The 22,800-nt window shown below is 34.9% G+C and overlaps 2 protein-coding genes across 3 annotated transcripts; one reads left to right on the top strand and one right to left on the bottom strand.

Annotated features, from left to right (window-relative positions):
• Positions 1 to 2,033: 2,033 nt before the first annotated feature.
• On the bottom strand, positions 2,034 to 8,986 carry LOC140056450 (uncharacterized). Of its 2 annotated transcripts, XM_072101818.1 has the most exons (8): positions 8,810 to 8,986; positions 8,180 to 8,405; positions 7,775 to 7,918; positions 4,421 to 4,717; positions 3,551 to 4,143; positions 2,918 to 3,143; positions 2,649 to 2,792; positions 2,034 to 2,436 (listed from the first exon to the last, which is right to left on the bottom strand). In XM_072101818.1, the coding sequence occupies exons 1-8, from the start codon at positions 8,966 to 8,968 to the stop codon at positions 2,264 to 2,266; spliced, it is 1,962 nt and encodes a 653-aa protein (XP_071957919.1). In that variant the 5' UTR covers positions 8,969 to 8,986; the 3' UTR covers positions 2,034 to 2,263. The 2 variants fall into 2 exon arrangements, with proteins under 2 accessions (XP_071957919.1, XP_071957920.1); XM_072101819.1 differs by lacking the exons at positions 7,775 to 7,918; positions 8,180 to 8,405; positions 8,810 to 8,986 and adding an exon at positions 5,098 to 5,533.
• Positions 8,987 to 14,200: 5,214 nt separating this feature from the next.
• Positions 14,201 to 22,199, top strand: LOC140057734 (uncharacterized). Its single transcript, XM_072103456.1, has 5 exons — positions 14,201 to 14,249; positions 14,593 to 15,075; positions 15,232 to 15,306; positions 16,094 to 16,162; positions 21,774 to 22,199. Exons 1-5 carry the CDS (start codon positions 14,201 to 14,203, stop codon positions 22,007 to 22,009), a joined length of 912 nt encoding a protein of 303 aa, XP_071959557.1. The 3' UTR covers positions 22,010 to 22,199.
• The last annotated feature ends 601 nt before the right edge of the window (positions 22,200 to 22,800 follow it).

Genomic DNA, 22,800 nt, shown 5'->3' with positions numbered 1-22,800 from the left:
TCAGACCTGGTCATATACATTTTGCATGAAAATGCCCAATTGGCAAACACTAGAGTATGTACATGGCATATATTATACTCCGGATTGTCAAAAACAAATGTAAAAACCATTTTATTTGTAAAAATAATGCATTCAGAAACATGAAACCAGGTCATTCCTTGTTTTAAAAGAGAATGCACTCTTGAATGTTCTCTAACTGGCAAGCCTAGACTTTAACTTTTTAACTATTTAAAGATGAAAACAAATTAACGTCATAACTGTTTTGGGCAAACATGCAACAACACCCATACAGCTGAACATGATGATAATGATGTGAAAAAAGCAACAAACACCAAGATATTCTCTTTTTATCATAAATAAACCATATAACGAACATTTAAAACAAGGAATGTAAATATGAGTTAGTGTTTACCGACCGACCGACTAACCGAAATTGCTGAAAATGTTTTAAAATGTTGAACATTTTTGAAAAACATTTATATTTGCATCCAAGTATTAATATCCAGTGTCTAAATAACGAAAAAATATGAATATGAGTTATAGTGTTTACCAACCGACATCGTGAGCTATAGAGTCGCATATAAAAATCTAATCTAAAAATTGCAGACAATCCGGATGTGCCATGTACATAGGTATTTTCCAATTGTCTTTTGTTTTAACCAACTTTGATTAGCCACTGACAGTTGTTCTTTGTACTTTATTGACTTCATATTTTCTTGTTGTAACAATTCACTTTACCTGATGACGTGCTATGCCCAAAACATGTTTTAAGGCAGAGTTAAAATTTTGTTTTTGATTTTATCTACAGTATTCATATACTCTGCCTATGCAGCTCTTTGATTTTTATAATTTTCAATAAATTAACTTACTTCCGAGCATTTTAGGAGAAACTGTATGGCAAGCCAAATCCGCCAAAAGTCCTCAATCCATACCATTCAACAACAATACATTCATGTAAACAATCAACCTGAACCTACATCATTCACCGTCCAGCCACACCATTTATTATCATTTCATTCAATTCATTGTCAAGTAAAACCATTCATTGTCAAGCCATGCATTGTCATGTGAAATCATTTATCGTCAAACCAACCCATTCATCGTGAAGTCACATCGGTCGCCGTCAAGTCAAACGATTCATCGAAAAATCATTCATCGTGAAGCCAGATCGTTCATCGCGAAACCAAACCCTTCACCATAAAGTCAAATTGTTCATCGCCAGACCAATCACCGTGAAGCCAAACCAATCATCATGAATCTATTTGTTTCATGACCAAGCCAACCCGTTCGTCTTCAAGTCATTCGTCGTTACGTCATTCATCATTAAGTCGTTTGTCCTCGAGTCGTTCGTCTCAGAGTCGTTCGACTTCTAGTCGTTCGTCCTCAAGTCATTCGTCTTCAAGTCGTTCGTCTTCAAGTCGTTCGTCCTCAAGTCGTTCATCATTAAGTCAGTCATCAGTAAGTCGTTCGTCCTAAAGTCATTCATCATTAAGTCGTTCATCATTAAATCATTCATCATTAAGTCGTTCGTCCTCAAGTCATTCATCATTAAGTCGTTCGTCCTAAAGTTGTTCATCATAAAGTCGTTTGTCTTCAAGTTGTTCACCATCAAGTCGTTCGTCCCCAAGTCGTTCGTCTTCAAGTCGTTCTTCTTCAAGTCGTTCGTCCTAAAGTTGTTCATCGTCAAGTCATTTGTCCTCAAGTTGTTCATCATCAAGTCGTTCGTCTTCAAGTCGTTCGCCCTCAAGTCATTCATCATAAGGTCGTTTGTCCTCAAGTCATTCGTCCTAAAGTTGTTCATCGTCAAGTACCAATGATTGCAATACAGACTTACTTCTTTCGTCTTGAAGTTGTTTATCTCCAAGTCGTTCATCATCAAGTCGTTCGCCCTCAAGTCGATCGCCCTCAAGTCATTCATCATAAGGTCGTTTATCATTAAGTCATTCGTCCTAAAGTTGTTCATCATCAAGTCGGTTGTCCCCAAGTCGTTTGTCCCCAAGTCGTTCATCGTCATGCACTACCGACTTTGTTTACCAATTGAAGATTCCATTATTGATAGGGTAGCGAAAATAATCGTACTGCATTTATTTTTATGTAACTCATTGATGCATGTAGCTCTTCACAAAATAATAATAACTTAAGCCCAGGTTTTCAATTTTAGCTACAAAATCGATGAAACACAGAATTCGTGCATTAATACGATCTAAAACTACCCTTCCTTATTATATATTACTAACAACAAAAAGACTCTTTTTTAATATAATCATAATTCTGCTGTAGGCCTAATTTCTGTTTTTTCCACTCGATCGTAAACCAATACGTTGTTTTGTTTCTTAATGTGTAGTGCAAGTAAAAGGAAAATGGCTGCGATGACGTAAAGAGCTGTACAGATAATCCAGGTCAAGTCATACGTCCCAGTGACGTCATAAATAGAATCTTGAAATATAAGAAAGTAAAATTCCGATTATTTCAGAAGCGGGTCGGGATTTTTATTTGGACGGGTTGGGGAATGGAGTTCCGGGCGATGTTTGATTACGCGCTGAACATATTACCTGACATATTACGTCATACGGCACGCATGCGTTAATTAGGTTAGTTTGGTAATTTTTGTCGATAGAATAATTATTGTTATATCAATAACATCGTACCTGTAATATATGGCGTGATAAGTGCCCCAATGCCGAACATTAAATATACAAGGGCCATTGCTTCAGGTCGCGTTTCATCCGTCGAAATTTCCGTTGATAGAGCTGCCGGTAAAATGTTTAAAACAGCACGAGGCATGCTTAGAACTAAAAGAAAAGTACCGACATGATGCAGTTATGGACGGACAGACCTGGTACGATTATTGTTTAATACTGTATATGTATGTTATAAGCCTACTATTAATTTGTCTTTTAATAAACTGAATATTTACCAAATAAGGCCACTGTAAGGCCCTTTTCAGTCGAAATGAACGGTAAACAAATAGACGTTACGGCTGCGACGATGTCAGTTATTGCGTATTGGCAAAGTCTGGACACGGGAAGTCTATCAGAACATACTGCTGTCAGTATCCTTCCAATGACGTCACCAAAACCCATCCAAAGCATAACGATGGATATATTTACCTTCTCCACGCCCTTTTGAAACAGAAAGTTTCCCTAGAAGAAGTTAAATATAATAGTATAGGAAACAAACTTAAACAAAGTCTATTTTGAAACAGGTTTGTGGGGTCTTTTGTCTGAATAGTAAGCCCATGCCTAGGAGGTCGTCTAAAAGCTCTGTGTTGTCAAACACGGTGACACGGTAAATTGGAAAATAGCCTAAAAAGTATATTATTATTAACAAAATGGTATGATTGATTAGTAATACATTTATTGGGTCTAAAGCTCTGTCCACATTATCAAAGTTTATGTGACAAAAAATGTGATGTGCCCATATATGGACATGATGATGTCATACCACTACCATATTTGGGCACATCACACTTTTTTGTCAAACTAGTTTGATAGTGTAGACAGAGCTTAAGGCCCTAAAATCTGTGTGGATTGCTTCAATGTGAACTCACAACACTGATATACGAAAACAATACAGCAGTGGCTGTTAACAGTACTCCTAGTAAAGCTGTTACAAAATCCTTTCGTCTGAACACAGTTATGTATTTTAGAAAGTATAAACTCATTGTAGTAGTAGGCCTAGTTGAAATTTCATGTTTCTCATCGTTGACTGTCACAAGGTCCTGTAATACATCGTTTACACGTGGTGGTTCTTCATACATCTTATCATTGCTGACGTCATTAGTGTGGTTTACCTCTTTGAACATTACGGGTTCGCCATCATTGTGGTCATTTTCTTTGTTGTCATCACTTTGCTCTGAGTTTTCTTCTTCTTTTCGTTCAAGCTTTTCAATAGAATCATTTGTATCTTCATCCTGTCTGCCTTCATGTTCAGAATTGTTTTCATCTTTATTCTGTTTTCCTTCTTCATTATCATCACTTTCTTCTGTTTCATTATAGTGTCCATGTGTCGTCGACTCACAGTCCACTAAAACCAGTGTTGATGAATACCCAATTACAGCGAATACACCGCTAAATATTCGTAATGTCACTCTCCATTTATACTGCTTGTATAACCATTCGATAACAGGTGCAAGCATAATACCTACAAAATAACGCACATGTCGTTTTTAGTAGGGATCTTTCAGGACGCGCACGCGTAACTCGCAGACTACCGAGTAAAAAGAGTAATTCTGCGCACGCATTTTAATGTCATCATTTATTATTTTCTTTCTATTATTATTATTATTATTATTTCTTTATACTGGGTAGCCTCTTCAGTCAAAGACTGTTCCCTCAGAGGGCCCAGTTCACCATGAAGGAGTAGGACGTAAAGTTTTTAAGAATATATTTACTCGTATTAAACTCTTAAAAAGTCTTACCTAGACTTGCACCAATAAATGCTGTACACGTTACCGTTGATGAATATCTCTTTTTGAAACTTCTCATAATTTTATCAGTAAAGCTCATGTATATACAGCAGATACCGAATCCATAGAAAACACCATATGTAATATATAACCACGTGATGCGCTGAGAAAAGGATGACACCAGCAGTCCCAGACAGCAGAGTGTGACCCCGAGGATAATGGTCTTCTGGTGCCCAATCTTTTGAAAGATAAAGGTTACGAAAATGCAGCACCCACTGAATAACGACACTGATACAGCTCCAGGAATACCTGAAAATATATTTACAATTTTAATATTATGTTGTGGTTACGTCTCTAGCAAGGCAATCGAACATCAACAGGATGCTGAGCTCCGGGGATCAAAGGGTTTATCTGTGGCTGCGACACGACACGCCCCTTAACAGACACCGCGCGCCACTGATGTACATAGTACAGTACTGTTGGTATTTGTCGCAGCCAGACATAATATCTAAGGACTGTTACGAGTTCCTATCATGACAAGGAGAGCGCAATGTCCTTTTCCTAGATTGCCTTGATTACAGGTATTTTCTTTTTTATGTTGTTGGCGTATTCCACAGTCAGTCGACGTTTCTATCCAGCATACGTACTGTGATACGTATGAAACGCTATGTGAGACAAAACATACTCACCTGTCTGTGTAGCCGTTGAATTAAATGTATTATGGAGTTCAAGGTAGAGTAAGTTGTAGCTGTATATGAATCCAGAATAAAAAATGTTATTTATAAATGCTGTGAAAACTATTACAATCGACCAGTATTTCTTGAAAAAATCGCATATGCCTTTTGAGTCACAAGACATATTGTCTGGCAGCTAATATACCCGGACTAGAACTTGTGCCTTCCTGAACTGTCTTTCAAAAAAACAATCTTGATGATTCGCTAAATAGATATGTAGGCTAAGATTATTATTGAGTAGGTTTTTACCATTCTTTGTGACTGCTCATGCCCCAATATAATAATACTCCAGCAATAACGACAGACGTACTAAATAAAACGAACAAATGATAAACTACCCTCGAGAATAATAATGATATACAACAATAAATACACACACTTTGTATAGATACAAACAATAAAACCGTAATATTCAATTCACTTTGAGTATGCGCCGTTAGTCCACTATAAAAAAAACAGTTTATCATTAACCATATTAATATCAATTTCTATGGCAATTTTTTCGATGGTATATTCTAATTAACATTTTAAAACAACAAACTAAATATTAACCATACAAATTATCAAGTGTTATTATGAGTCCGAATAAGTGTATACATAACGTTACGTTAAAAGTGTGAAAGTAGTGATCTATTAAAAAAAATTTCTTTGAGGTATGCAATACCAAAGAGAAGACCAGAATTCTGTGTCGATCGAATACAGTAATTCTAACCAATTTTTATTGGATTTATTTTAATTAAACTATTCTATAGAAAGATGGAAATGGCAGATTAAAAGATTAGAGTACTATTAAACTAGAAAAGAAGCTAGGCGACAATTCTGTAGAAAGATTGAAATGAGTTTAAAACATTAGAAATAACTAGATTAACCTACTAGAAATAGTAAACACTAGACGACTACACTCTCCAATACTTCTATTAAAACAAGTGTACATTTTTTATTTTCCAGTTTCCGTGTACGATTTCCTATTATTATTTGGTATTATAATAATGTTAATCCTGAAATCATATTTTAACCCATTGTACGTTCCATACATCAACCATGGGGTACAATTCTCCATAACAGCTTAGATCAGAATAAAGAAAGACTCGGGCACAAATTACGTATAACGTATTATTTAATAGAAAAAAGGTGCAAAATACTATTGATTTTTATAACTTTAAACTCTCTTTTTTCAGATTATAATTTCGAATGGAAGGCTGCATTCGCTTTTTATTTAAACAGACGGCAACAAAGATGAACATCGCTGTAACTACGTAAAGACCTGCACAAATAAACCAGGCTATGTCGTACGAACCAAAAACATCATATACTGTATCTGAAAGAATACAATGAAGGAAAAGAAAAAAAAGGTAAGTAAGAAAGGATTAACATTTCAAAGCTAACTTTCCTAACAAGTCATCGGGCCTGTTGTGGTGAGCCCAGACTGTTGTGCAGAGCCCCCATACTACTGTGGAGAACCTTCAGACGTATTGTTTTAAAGATCCTGTAGACTGTCGTGGAGAGCTGCCAGACTAATAATAATAATAAATAATAAATAACATTTATAAAGCGCAAGAGACAAAGGTTTCAAAGCGCTGACTACTACGGAGAGCCTCCCGAATGTTGTGGAGAGCCTCCAGACGTACTGTGGAGAGCCTCCAGACTACTATGGAAAGCCTCCAGACTGTTGTGCAGAGCCCCCATACTGCTGTGGAGAACCTTCAGACGTATTGTGGAGAGCCTCAAGACTACTACGGAGAGCCTCCAGACTGTTGTGCAGAGCCCCCATACTACTATGGAGAACATTCAGACGTACTGTTTTTGATCCTGCAGACTACTACGGAGAGCCTCCCGAATGTTGTGGAGAGCCTCTAGACTGTTGTGGAGAGCGTCAGACTATTGTGGAGAGCCTCCAGACGTACTGTGGAGAGTCTCCAGACGTACTATTGTGCAGAGCCCCCAGAGCTACTGTTGTGGAGAGCCTCCAGACGTACTGTTGTTGTCGAGAGCCTCCATTGTACTTGTGGAGTCGAGAGCCTCCGAACTGTTGTGGAGAGCCTCCAGACTACTACGGAGAGCCTCCAGACTACTATGGAGAGCCTCAAGACTACTATGGAGAGCCTCCAGACTGTTGTGGATAGAGCCTCCAGAATGTTGTGGAGAGCCTCCAGACATACTGTTGTGGAGAGGTTCCAGACGTACTGTGGAGTCAAGAGCCTCCAGACGTACTGTGGAGTCAAGAGCCTCCAGATGTACTGTTGTGGAGAGCCTCCAGAGACGTACTGTTGTGGAGTGCCTCCAGACGTACTGTTGTGGTGATCCCCCAGACGTACTGTTGTGAAGAGCTTCCATACTACTGTGGAGAACCTTCAGACTTACTTTTGTGGAGCCTCTAGACTGTTGTGGAGAGCCTCCAGACTACAGTGGAGAGCATCCAAACTACTGTGGAGAGCCTCTAGACTGTTGTGCAGAGCCTCCAGACTACAGTGGAGAGCATCCAAACTATTGTGGAGAGCCTCCAAACTATTGTGGAGAGCCTCCAAACTGTTATGAAGAGCCTCCAAGCCGTTGCGAGCCCGGTAGGTAATACAGTAATTCAAAGTATCTTCGTAAGCTTACTTTTTCCACAACATTTAAAGGAAATATTTACCTGTAACAAAAGGTGTCAAGAGAGCACCAAGACCAAAGAGCAGATAGACAACTGCAACTGCCTCAGCTCTCACTTGGTTTGATGATAACTCCATCCCAATACTTGGTAGCATGATGACTATAAATGAACGTGGTACGCTTATACCTAAACATTGTTCGAATATCAAAATAAAAACATACATTTTAGAAAACAAATTCTCATCCCGAGTTTCAATATAGCTTTTATGAAGAACTAGAACGCTTTCGTCACAGTTCTGTTGTTCTAGCGAGTTACAGTTAAGCTTGGTTCCCACTAGAACGTAATGCAAGGACGTAAATGCAACGTAAGCGAGTTGACCAGTCTCCAGTGGGAACCAAGCTTTAGTGTAGATCAGAGAGTGCGTTATAAGTTATATAGTATACCTACCAATCATAGTTGCAATTTGCCCGTTGTCTGATGCGATGAACGGGATACAAACTGAAGGTACCGCGGCACCGAGGGCAACGATGCCGAACTGCGTCGTTCTCGAAATTCGAAGTCTATCAGAGAAGAATGCCGCTAATATTCTAGTTAGTAAGTCGCTTACTCCCATCCAAACTATAGCCCTCGATATTGAAGACATGTCCATTCCTGTGTCTGATAAATAACTTCCCTGAAATTATAATAGTCATAATGGTTAATGGTTTTAAATTTGTATAGCATACAATACAAATTAGTCTCTATGCGCTGTGGACTCAGATGTTACACTTTTCAGAGCTACATGCTTCTCCTAAGGGTCACATCATGTTAGTGCAGCCACTATAAGGCACTATCTAATCTGTCCACAACACAGTGGCTGAGTGTGAACTAGTACACCGGGATAACCCCCTACTCGTCTCGAAAGATGTACTAGGTTCTTTTTGTGTGTGCACTGGCCCTACGGTTTATATTCCTTATCCAAAAACCCTTGCCGATGTTATAGCTATATTACGGTTCCACTGTCTTAACCAAAATTAACAAAATAAAACAATTATGTGACATTTAATTTCTTTTCTTGTTTAAAAAAAATATACTTACAACACTGATGAAAGTAAAAGAAACAGCGGTTGACGAAAGAATAAAGGCCATCAACGCAATGACGAATCCAGGACGTCTAAAAACATTTCTGTACCTTTGCAGAACCGACATTTGTAAGTGTTTGCGTGCAGTCTTATTAGCATCATCCTCATAAAGCATAGCTTTATTTTCTATTGGATTTTCTATTGGTTTTTCGTGTTCAATATCCGTTTCCTCTTCGTTAGCGTGTAACTCATATTGCGTTTCCTCTTCGTTTGCGTGTAACGCACATTGCGTTTCCTCTTCGTTTGCGTGCAACTCACATTGCGTTTCCTCTTCGTTTGCGTATAACTCATATTGCGTTTTCTTTTCGTTTGCGTGTAACTCATATTGCGTTTCCTTTTCGTTTGCGGGTAACTCACATTGCGTTTGAGCGTCGTAGTCCTCGTTGTGTTTGCGTTCCTCGGTTGCCTTCACTTCAACCATCACCAATGCGGAAGTATATCCAACGAACGCAAATATAGCGCAAAGTATTCGTAACGCAACGCGCCATGAGTATGTTACGTACAGCCAGTCAAAACACGGAGAGATAAGAAGACCTGAAATAAAATGAAAAATATGTTATCAAGGTCTAAAGACCAAAGAATTGACAACAATGACAGGATAACTTGAAAACAGTAGGCCAATGACCCACTTCAGACACACCCGGCTGCGCTCACACCACGAATAAATGGCACACAATTGTTGATCGTGCAATGTCTAACGACGATGAAGCGTGTTGATGATGATAAAAGTTATAAATTTTTTTAAATAACGTTAGAAATGTTTTTTTCTGGACATGACCTTTAACAGAATAATAATATCACATACCAACACTAACACCACAGAAGGCGAAACACGTTGCTCTACTTGCGTTGCGTTCGTCACAGTTTCTTAAGATGACGTCAACAATAGTCAGGTGATTAGTGCTGTGACCAAAACCAAACAGGACACCATAGCTTATGTACAACACCACAATGTTTTGCGCAAATGATGATACAAGGAGGCCTAGACAACAGATGGTTACGCCTAGTACCACGGCTTTTCGATGGCCCACTGTTTGAAAGATAGCAGTGACAATAACAGAACTACATCTGTTAGTTGCAATGGATAATGCACCTGGGATACCTAAAAGATGAAAGATATTTTACGTCATTTTACGTCATATTTGGTTATTATTAGAGTATTTTTTCATACATTTTTAAATCGAATGAAAATGGAACTGTAAAAATTGGTTCCCACTCTATAGACGCAACGAACGCAATGACGTAAGCGCACAAGTGATTTGACTAATCACAAGCGATGGATTCGAACTGTCACTTGTCAATTCGCTTACGTTGCGTCATACGTCCTTCGTTGCGTCTCTGGTCTGGCATGCATTTTGGCATACATGGCTTATCATAACTAAATTTGATGATTTCCGAATCGCTTACACTGAAAAAAAAAGTCGCGAGCTACAGTTACGAACAAAAATCAAAAAGCCCGCTGTAAAAGAAACAATAAAATGACGTATGACAAGTGTAATCAAATTCCTTTTACGTTGTGCCAGTATCTGTCAACTGTTTGTTCGCTTCAAATCATATTTGAACAAAAATGGATCTAATCCTTTTATCACGATCTTTGAGAGGTTAGGAAATATTTCTCAATTCACTTTGTAGGCCTAATACCATGACGGAAGATCACTTGAGAACGAAACTATGTCTAATGCATGTCTAAAGACGCAACACAAGGACGTAACGCAACGGAAGTGAGTTCACCAATCACAAGCGATGGATTATTCGAACTGTCGCTTGTCATTGGTCAACACGCTTGCGTTGCATTTACGTCCTTGAAGTGCGTCCTACAAGTTAGAACCAAGTCCTATATGAGTGAGCCGCTGTGATTGTGGACAATGGGCCTATATGAGCTGAGCTGCTGTGTCAAATGTCACCTACCTGCCTGAGTTGCAGTTGAGTTAAAATAACTCTTCAGTTGTATATGAAGCAAGTTGTAATTATACAATAAACCTGTAAAAAACATGAAATGTACAAATGCCGCGGCAATCACGACAATAGCCCAGTGACGTTTAACGTAACCGGTAAATCTGTGAAAACACGACATTTTCGTTTATACGTGTACCAAGACCAAGGAAATCTATTGCCTCGACAAACAGATTTAAATTGAGAGAACGGATGGTACTGACGGATGATAGCCTGACCCTGATATGAATTTTGAACGAAAACGGCGATAGACTAACTGTATAAACAGTATGATCTAGATTAAAATAAAGTGTGTGAGTCACGATCGCACAATTTGAATATATTTAAAACAATAGCCCAATAAACCTCTACCGTTAAGAATATTTTTCGTTCAATTTGTGTACACTATGTGGGTGCGCAGGTTAATACTATTAGTGTACACCAAACAATGCATTGATATATGTAGTTAAGTATTTTAATTAATATACAATTGGTTATTGTATATAGAGGATTTAACCATTGTATTAATGTTTAGTTATTCAGGCAACAAAAATACTAAATGAATGCCAATGTTTACTAATGGTATGATAATAAAGGTTAAAATTATGATATTAATGAGGGAAAAACAGAAAATAATGAAAAAATTGTAATGAAACATTGAATGAATAAAGGTGGTGGTAAACCACAAAAGATAAAAAAAAAGTGAAAACGTACTAGGGACCGGATTGATTAAGTGTACTGGCGTGCAATGAGATGGAACTAACAAAAAACATAACATAAAACTACCATAATTGATCATAAACGATAATCTTCGTAAGGTGTAATTTATTGGATCACTTCAACACTAATCAGGTCAATAATGTTAGAAATAGCACTTCCATTCATTTTTGGACAAACTTTTTCATTAAAGTGAATATAAATACATAAATTCTAACGATTTTAACACCATAAATAACAAGAGTAATAGGAATGGTATGTTAAAGCAAAATCAAAGTCATCCCTAAGTGATTATGTAAAATATAAAGGAGAACCAAAGTTTGAAAAGTACCTATTAGATCAGAATAATTTCTTGGGTATCAACCTTAAATTTAAAAGAAGAAAATTGTCATGGTCAGCTGAATTTACTGGCATATGTGCAACGATAACAAAAAAGAAACAGTTGACCACTTTCTTTTTTAATGCGCTGGACTTCAACAAATAAGACATGAGTTGTATAATGAACTTAAAAACAAACTAAATTACTGCGGACTCCACTCTACTTGGGAAGACTTTGATATTGTATATAAACACCACTTGTTCCTTGACAATTTAATTTTTGACCATCATTGTAAGCAATATCTGACCACTTCTTGGGCCTATAGGAACAAGCTTTACAAAATTATGTGACCTATTTACCTACCACAAAATATATTGTTTTATTTGTATTTTTAACTAATTTTTCTTTTGCACATTGTAACACTTTTTGCTCTTTATCTTACTTGATGTGCATGTGTTGTGCTTAGTTTATACATGGAGTTACCCTCCATGTTTTATAGTTTGTAGGATAGCTTTAAATATGTATATTAATATATATATATATATGTATATTAATATATATATATATATATATGTATGTATATTAATATATATATATATATGTATATTAATATATATATATATATATTAATATATATATATATATATATTAATATATATATATATATATATATATTAATATATATATATATATATATTAATATATATATATATATATATATATATATGTATATGTATATTAATTATAGTTTATAGTTTTTGCTTTAAATATGTATATATTTTAATGTTGCTTTTGTTTTGTTTCCTTTTATTAATTTGTTTTAGTTTGTGTGCCACTGATAAAAAAAAGTGATGACCAATAAATAAATAAATAAAATAAATAAATAACAACGTTGATATACCCACATTCACCACAACAACAAGATATAATATTACCGTATACATATTACGTTTAGGCCTATATGGATTTGTATACATTGATCAATTATGGGTATTCAAATGAACAGCTGTTAGCGTTGTAAGTTATTCCACACAACAGCGATAAAGCTGTTTAGTAGGCCTAGCACAGTTGTTGTAGCAAACTCAATTCGTCTACAGTAAGTTTACCATGCGCCAATATTTTGTACAAATAATTTCATTTAGTTTTAGTGAGGTAGGCCTACAATTATTATTTATAGTTTTTAGTTTAGGTAAACACAAATTCTGCTTCATTTCAGAACTGAACTGAAATTCTTCTTTTGTTGTATTTGGATTCACTGGAACACAAACCAACACGTCAGATATTGCATAATAAGTAGTTTGATAATGGACCTCCATGGTTTGATCGTAGGCCTAATCAGGACTAATCAATGTCGTTGACCGTCTAAAAGATTGTTTGTTTTAGCCAGAAGTGGTGTTCATATTTGCTTATTACATAATATCTGTACTTTCCGGTAAGTATCTGTCAGCTATTTCAAAGCAAATGGTCAAAGGTATAAGTCCGACCACTAATTAACAACTGTAATTTAAAAAGCACGAAACACATGCCTCCCTTCCTAATTCTCAATATACACAAATTGATTTAATACCAAATAAACTGATTCTAATGGTAATTATAGTTTAGAAAAGGTTAGGTTATGATATTGTATGAATATTGTTTTGTAATCCAGTCGTTGTCTTTAAAGGTTATGCATTTTTAATTATAATAGCTTTAATATTCATACATTTTAAACGTTACAATGACGAAACAACAGAGTGAACAGGTATATATAGGTCTAGTAACATATATTATTTGATTACTGCTGACAAAATAACATAAATATTTTAATATCTTACAATTTAAACCGTCAAGCTTTGAAAAACTATTTTGACAAAAAATGTGTGATGTGCCCAAATATGGTAGTGATATGCTCAAATATGGTATTGATATGCTCAAATATGGTAGTGATGACATCATCATATTCATATGTAAGCACATCACATTTTTTTTGTCACATAAAGTTTGATAGTGTAGACAGAGCTTTAGTGATTTAAAGTGTAATTCATAATGCAGATTTAGCTCACAAAACGGTGTTATTTCACGCATAAAAAACACAATTTATTTTCACGATTCAATTTAGGATATGCTGTACGACCATTAATTAAACAAGGTTGTGTACTCTTTTATGAACACCAATTGTCCCTTCGTGTTAATAATTAATTTTATATGCAATTTGCGTAATTGCTGTGTCTTAGGCGTTCATACCGCGTTCGTTTAGACTTTCCGTCTAACGTTGTTCTTGAAAGAGTAGGCTATATCGATCTTTGGACTGTTCCAGCGTTTTGTCACTTTTCATTCGTTTTCTTTGTCTTTGTGATCGTCAGGTAATTCAGCATATTTTCTATTTCTGCAGCTTAAAGAATGAAGAATATTTTCAGCCTATCTAAACTGAAAACATCCATATCATCAGGTAGTGCATTCACTTCTTTTTTTTTTTGCTTAGACTTATTTTTATTTTATCGTCGTTATTTCGTATTAAGCTTTGTCTAAACTATCAAACTTTATGTGACAAAAAAATGTGATGTGCTCATCTATGGATATGATGATGTCATATCACTACCATGTTTAGGCATATCACTACCATGTTTGGGCATATCACTACCATATTTAAGCATATCACTACCATATTTGGACACATCACACTTTTTGTCAAACTAGTTTGATAGTGTAGACAGAGCTTTACATAACATATTACAAAATATAGTCAATGTATAAAAATAATAGCGAATGCTGATTATTTTTAATAATTTCAGATCCTGTTCATCTTCAAGAACTGCAGAATTATAAAAGGATAAACCATTTAGTTTGTGACGTAGGCAGCCAGTTTCTGGCCCAGTACTACATCAAACACAGTACAACTTTGATGATAGATGATGACGTCAGGTTATTAATTAACGAAGGACATGTAGAAAAATTCGATGCAAATTTATTATCACAAACCAAAGAAAAGGGCAGTGAATTTATCGGAAACAATGAACCACAAATAACAAGGCCAGTAACAACAGTGACGTGTACATACGCATGCGCACAACGTAACTCCGATCTTGAAACGTGTAATAAACTATATGAGTACAGAAAAGAACTTAAAATGCGGTACACGCGTAGGCTGACTAACGACGAGTTCGAAGCAGACTGGGAATATGTAGCCGGGCTGTTGACTGCTTTCGGTGTGTCTTCTGAAGAAATTAACAATCTCAAAATTAGGCCTAAAGATATATGCCTACTTGAACATACAGGTAATCATTATGACTACTTATACTATATAAGTCATGTTCTTTTCGTTTCTTGTAAAAATCACATAGAAAACACAATCTTGTTAAAATTCGAAATTCTAACAAAATGAAGTCAAAAATGTATCCTTACAAGTCTCTTTTATTTTTGTAATTACATAGTTGTACAGGGATGTAGAGAAAACGCAGAAGAAGGCAAGAAAACAACTTTAGCCCCGGAGCTGCTATCTCCAATCGGTAGGCCTAGGTTTATAATTATTTTTCGATAATACCTATTTCCTCAATGGCTATAGTAATGTAATTAGGACTTATGGAATGCTATATTTTAACGATACAATAATAACAAAAATAGTTGTATTCAATATCATTCATGCATGCCTTCCATTATCAAAATGATACGAAGTTAAAAAAATTCTTATAAGCAAGCTCTGGATCTTTGTCAACTTGACCGTATTCTTTTGATCTTATTCCACTTACTCGTTTTCAAAAACATAATAGTTGATACTTAATAGAGATAGGACGGCGCTCATGAATAATTTATACAAGAGCTTTAACAAAGTGGGGGGAGCTTGGCGTAAAATTCCGTCGTCTTTAACTTTTTGAGAACGATAAAGTTGCGATTTTCCCGTTTACGGAGAACGACTGGGAAGTAATGTATATAACCTTAAATATAAAGTTTAAATTACCCTTAAAAGTGGAATTTTCAAAACTCTAAATAATATTTGAACTTCTGATTTAATTAATTTAATTTAATGAAATAACATTTTTATTGGGGTAAAATGGCCTTGTTCCATACTAGATTCGATTAATCAATGAATCATACATTTTTTAATTATTTAAAATTTTCCCTGGTGACCCTGTGCGACACCCTTTTCTCTGACTTCTTTTTTAACTGTAATATTACAAGTAATTTTACACAATTTGTAATAGATTTTGATAGAATAAATAAAGTGAATAATGATAAAGAAAGACCCAAGTATAAATTTAATATTTACATGTGATTTTAATTTTTTTTTTTCTTAAGATATCAGTACTACTAACACAAGACATTGTGCCAATAAAAGAATTCCATATGATCCAAGAAAAACTAAAGGTTTGTACTCTTTTGTATATATACGTACATTGTTTTCACCTTGCTAAGTTCCCGGCTAAAATTTGATAAAACCACGTCCTACAATTTAGGGCTTACAATTTATTATTCAAATGAAATTGTATCGCAGCGCTAATTCAACATAATTTCAATAACATCAACCAATTCAATTCAGTATATAAAATTAATAATTGTATATATATGTTATTTATATATGTAGAATTTATCTTTCTCATTCGTTTGCTCGTCCGTGTTGGCCCTTCGGTATAAAATTCGCATTCTTTGCTAGAATTGTTTGTTATATACAGCATACGTTTCGTACCGAAAATCTGTCCGTCGTCGACGCACTTACGACGCAACACTTACGTCATAATACGGAATCGTCAAAGATCCTGTTTTAAAATGATGGTCCGTGTTAATTATACGTTTATGCAGTTTTTTTAGAAAATGATTATGCAGTACTATAGGCATGGTTCAGATGTCGAGCTTTCTGACGAATTTCTTCAGACATAGCATTTCTTTAAGAGTCCGGTCTCACATTTCTTGGAAGATATAATACATCTTCTAGACTCCAGCAAAGTATGCATTAAAGAGCATTCATAATCAAATTCATGTCATAAGCTCTATCTACATTATCAATCTGGTTGTGCCAAAATATGGTAGGGATATGACGTAATAGTGTCCGTATATTGGCATAACACATTTGTTTTGTCACATGAAGTTTGATGATAGTGTAGACAGAGCTTTAGTCATAAAAACAGTATATAAAATAACGACATTTTTCCAGAAAAATTAATGTTAAAGTTTTAGTTAAAATTACACCGATACAAATTAACAATTGTTAAAATTACACAAATAAAATTAACAAATTATTTTTATAATAAAATCAAAATACACATTACCTTCTTAACATTGATTTACAAGTTGGATGCTCTAGGAAGAAAAGAATCTCTACCGTATGTATCTTTGTGGTGATTTTACCAACTAGCCTTTATTTACATTATTATAGTATATTGGTAGATGTAACTCTTCTTGTTGAAGTAACATACCGTAAATCTTCTAATAGTAACTCACACTCTAATAATAACCCCTCTTCTAATAGTAACCCACCTTATAAGTCAATCTATAATAATAACCCACTACTCTAATAGTTACTATTAGAGTCACACAAATTTATGATGCAGCTGTATTTTCAAAATAATGAGATAAATTTTGGGAATGGGGGAGGATTGAGTGTTTTTGATTTTATACCAAATTTGTTTTGAGTTACTGCTATGAGTTACTGAACGGAAAAGTTGGGGGTCGGTTACTATTTTCAAGTGCCTGATTTAGGATTAGTAATAGTAACCCACTACTCTAATAGTAACCGCCATTCTAATAGTAACCCACCCTAAAAAAACAATCAAAGAATAATAACCCAGAGTTACAATTAGAATAATTACGGTAAATTTGTTATACAAGTTACCTAAATCGGTTACATTACATTGCATCCTGAAATTCGACTTGATTCTTTGCTATCTTAGTGAGATTACCAAACTGTACATAGTGCAGTAATGTTATATTAAATAGAATGGATCATACTTAGATAACAACAATGCGAGAGCAACATGAACTATATTACAAATAATGAATGTTTATGATCAATCGTACAAATAATAAGCTGAAACTACTTTTATCGAAAGGCCAACGCCTAAATCATTCGAGAAGGTAGCAATCCAATCGTTGAACACGGATTAGAACAATGTTAGACGACGACACTAAAAGTCGAACGAGCAATCATCAGCCTAGCTTGGCGTTGCTCACGCTGTGTAACACAATATTGCACTCTGACACGTAAGAGTGTTCAATAGTAACACACAATCCTCCAATCAGATAGCAGGAATCTATTAATTTAATTAAAATTGTCTTTTAACTAAACACAAAAATGTTTTACCGGAGACCCTCTAGTTAACAATTGTCCAATTTAACATCATCTTTCGTATTCGTTTGTCCATCTTTGTATCATCTTCGGTATAATATTCGCATTCTTTGCTAGAATTGCGTGCTTTATATTGCATACTTTTCTTACCCTTAACCTGCCCGTCGACGCACATACGACGCAAATCTGACGTCATATTACGGAATCGCCAAAGATCTGCTTCAATTGATGGTCCGTAGTCAACTATACGTTCATGCAGTCGTTTTAGAAAATGATTGTACAGCAGTGTATCAGCATGGTTCCAATTTCGAGCTTTCTCACGAATCTCTTCAGACATAGCATTTCTTTTAAGAGTCCGGTCTCACATTTCTTGGAAGATATAATACATCTTCTAGACTCCAGCAAAGTAGTTTAGTTAGTAACACTAAAGATTCGTCGTAGAACTCGTTTATAAGGACTAGGTCCATATCTTGATCGAGTTTAGCTATTGTATTATTTATAGCAGTTTCATTACGTAAAAGCTTCTTAGATAACCCAAAGTTAAACGTTTGACCGTTATTAAGCATGGTCGAAGATGCAGCTTCGGGAAATTGGGTTCGGTTCGTCAGAAACGCTTTTAACGGCGAGACACCAGTTGTACTTTTTACCTTTCTTCCAAAACCGAAAAATACAAACGTTGATTCCAACTGTGCTGACGGTTCTCTTAGTATTGTAATATGAACAGGATTTACTTTCATGAAGTTATCTAAAATTGCTCGATTATAACGAGCATGCAATGTAAATATGTTGAATTTATAATTTTCGAAATCTCCCTTGGTTACATTGGGTGGTGGTAAAAACCTCTTATGAGATTTTTTGTTAACATTACTAAAATGTATTGAATGCTTTTCTCTTATTTTCCTCACGAACGTTAGTGAATGTTTGCATCCGTACAACTCAACGAGTCTTGCAAGACTTGTGAGTCTTTAAGAAAACTATAGTTTGTATTGGGCTGCATATTGGAACTTCGATCGTAGGCCTATTGAAAGAGAACATGTTTTATTATCTTGGTTTTTCGGTAGCGCAGAATTAGAATATAATAATTAATTTATAGTATAGATGGGGCTTCTGCAATTTTACCACTATTATCCACTATACCTGCCATCTATAATGTTAAATATGATTGAAACCAATCTATTGCTGTTTGGGACAATCTCATTGCTCTCATTTCGTCAAAAAATTTCGTAAAATTGTGATGGTCCACAGTGTCAAACGCCTTTTGTAGGTCTAAGACAATCTTACCTGTTACCTTTATCCCAATTCTTCTTAATATGATCAGTTAGAAGCATTAAACAGAAATCAGTCGAAAAATTGGGTGGAAACCAAGATTGGAAATCATCGATGAGTAATTTTGTATTAAGTTAATCCATTAATTGGTCATTTACTTGTCTATCAACGACTTTAGAAAAGGCCGAGAGTATGGGCACCGGATGGTAGTTACCAACCACCGTTTTACTTCCCTTTTTGTGAAATGTGATGGTTTTCTCTAATTTCCATTCTTTGGGAACTATACCTGATATGAAGGATAACATAATGATTATTTGTTAATGGTTTTGAAATTGCAGAAGCCCCATTAAAAGAACATTGGCTGGTAATCAGTAGAATTGACGCGCTGAGTGTGTGGCAACTCGGGCAGCTGAGGAAGGGATTGTTTTCCTCTTGAATTGTGTTTCCACTCTTAATTTCCGCCCCAGTTTGGATACTAGTATCATTAGACCAATATTAGAATATGCGGCCCCAGTTTGGGGATCAAATATTACGAAGCAACAGAGTCAACAACTTGAACAAATTCAGAGAAGGGCCTTTAAATGTATTTTTCCGCATGCTACTTATTCCGATGCCCGCAGCTTCCTTGGTTTTTCTACCTTTTTTCTACCTATGCAAGGATTTTTTCGTTAAAATCAAAGACCCCAGTTAAGTCACAGACTGAATCATTTGTTACCGGAGGCTCCTTCTGCTGCTTATAATCTTAGAACACTCCGTGAGTTCTGTATCCCTAGAGTTAAAACTAACCGTTCAAAAACGTTTATTATTAATCACGGTCTATTCCAAAAATGGTAAACATTTAGTGTTATGTTTCCGCGACCTTCCGTACCATTGTGTGTAAATATTATTGAAAATTTTTGTAGTTTTTAACATTTTTTAAATTTGTAAAAATTTTTTAAACTTTTAAATTTTTATAATGCAGGCCTATATCTATATTCTGATGTTTTCAGTTAAACTTGTTTTTAACATTTTGAATATATATTTATTTTTTTTATAATAAGGGATATTTAATTGTAATTTTGTTTTAATATTTTGATTGTCTAAATGTCTTTTATATTTTTATATTGCATTTTATTGTTCTGAGTGAAACGCTTCTGTTAAACTTCAATCTTTCGTTTGATTGCAATCAAGTTCTATTCGTATTCGTAATGTATCTATTCCGGTAGCCTTACTCGTCGACAATTGTCTCAAAGCTCTCTAAGAACATTATCTTCAGCGACTTCTATAACGAAAATTCATTATATTAGGAAGGATACCTTTGCTACGGTAACAAGTATTAGGATCGAGAGGCAAGTTTATTAACTAGCTCTTTAGCAACTAGTTAAATTCCTTTTCAGCAACTTCTTTCCTTATTGATGATCTTAAGACTAACATGATTCTTTTCACTATTATTTAATTTGGAGGTTCAAAGGCCTTTGAGAACTTTCCATTATTTCTAGGTTTATGTTTATTGTATAAAAAAATAAATATAAGTATAAGTTTCTTACCGTTGCGAAGTTTGTAACCGTGTTCTAAAATCCGGCTCATCCCCGTGTCTTGATGATGCAAATGGTTCATGCTGGGATAGCAAATAATTGTATGTTACAACAGCAACGAAATAATTCTATATTTAAAAAAAACTGTTGGGCCTAATTTTAACTCGCATCTTCTATGAAGTGATAAATCAGCATCAGAAGCAACTGTATGCTTATACATCATGTATACTTTCAAGAGTTTTAGGTCTATCACCATCATCATCATCATCATCATCATCATCATAAGTTTTCATCCACTGCTGGATGTACTTTCCTCGAGCATTTTCCGATTCCACTTTTCTGAAACTTTTTTTTTATTAATGATAAATTTATAATACAAAGACTATATCACTTTTGACAGACCCATAAATAATAAATTGATGTTAAATACAAAGACAGCTACATTACTTTTTTTTAGACGCATACTAATGTTATGCAATCAAATGTTTTAACCTTTCTGGTTGTCGCTCATTCAGTAATCCACTTTTCGGGATTATTTCTATGCCTGTATTCCTCGACGTCCTGGGCATAAATCATGAATACTTTGCTTTACTTAATAGAGCCCTTCTGTTACGCATGCGTACAATAATGACTGTTTTAACGTAAGAGCCGAGGGTGAATTTCAAGTATTTTTTGTGTACATTCTTCATTTTTATGTAGCTCACTATGTCGGTCGGTCGGTAAACACTAACTCGAATTCGCGCACGCGACTGCAGCAATGTATATGGCCTTGTTTCTACTGAAGTGAATAACTTTATTAAAACTGCAAACATTGCCGATTCAAAGTCTGCTTTTATTTAATCTTTATTTTTCATGTTTTTAATTGTTTCCAATATTTAGTATTATTACCAACATCATTTTGTCTCTCTTTTTTCAGAACGGAATGAACTTTGTATAATAATTGTATTAAGTACTATCTTTCTTGGTCTAGCAGTGTTATTTTTCATCTTAGTGTCAAAACACAACGGCAACAACATCAAAGAAGTGTTAGTTATTTTAGCCTTACTCATCATCGTCGGCTTTCCTGTGATTCGGAGCATCATTAAACGACAGATCAACACAAAGAATAAAAATATTAATTTCAGAAGAAGACATTTCTATAGACATATCTGATAAGCATTGTAGAATGATTAAAGATGTATTGTTCTGAAAAAATAATTCTTAACAAAATTTTTGTTGAATATGCCATTTTAATGTAACATAATAGTTATCCACTTCGACCATTAATTGAATCGAAAACAAAATGTACTTACCTGAAAAAAATGTAACTTAAAGTAAACAATTGTCAAACTTGATGCCAGTAATGTGTTTTTGGTTAAATTTAACCATTTGTTTTGTCATTTTATAAGTGAAAACATTTATTTTTCATACGGAAGTGATTAAAATTATTAAAACTACAAAATAACATATTCAGAGTCTTAATTTTTTTTCATGTTTTACATCTTTAATCGTTGTGTAGGCCTAACTATAATGTACAAAGTCGCGGCGTAAAACATAAAAATTAATTGACGTTACCTTGATTACAAAAAAGTAGAATGAGGTGAAGTTATTCTAAACATTTTGTTCTTTTAATATCCTTGGTTAGATCCTTGAATAAGTAATTTAATGTACGATAGTTCCAACCACTTTGACCATCAACATTGAAAAGGCATTATTTAAAGCTCATTCATTCATCCCCTTTTTGGGGATTATTTCTATGCCCGAGAAATCTTTTTGTAGTTACAGGGAAGAGTGTTACACAAACAGCAATCTGTATTCTTAGTAGATTTAATGTACTTAAAAAGCATTAGTAGAATAACGTACTTACCTATTACAGCTAGCAGTGCATAGGCCATCAACTACACGTCTCCATCTTACACGGTTTTGGGCAATTCCTTACACTTCTTCTGTGCAGTTGTAGCCAG

Source organism: Antedon mediterranea, chromosome 8, assembly GCF_964355755.1.
Source record: "Antedon mediterranea chromosome 8, ecAntMedi1.1, whole genome shotgun sequence".
NCBI lineage: Eukaryota > Metazoa > Echinodermata > Crinoidea > Comatulida > Antedonidae > Antedon > Antedon mediterranea.
The sequence above is the reverse complement of the archived record's forward strand: the minus strand, read 5'-3'. Positions and strand labels throughout refer to the sequence as shown.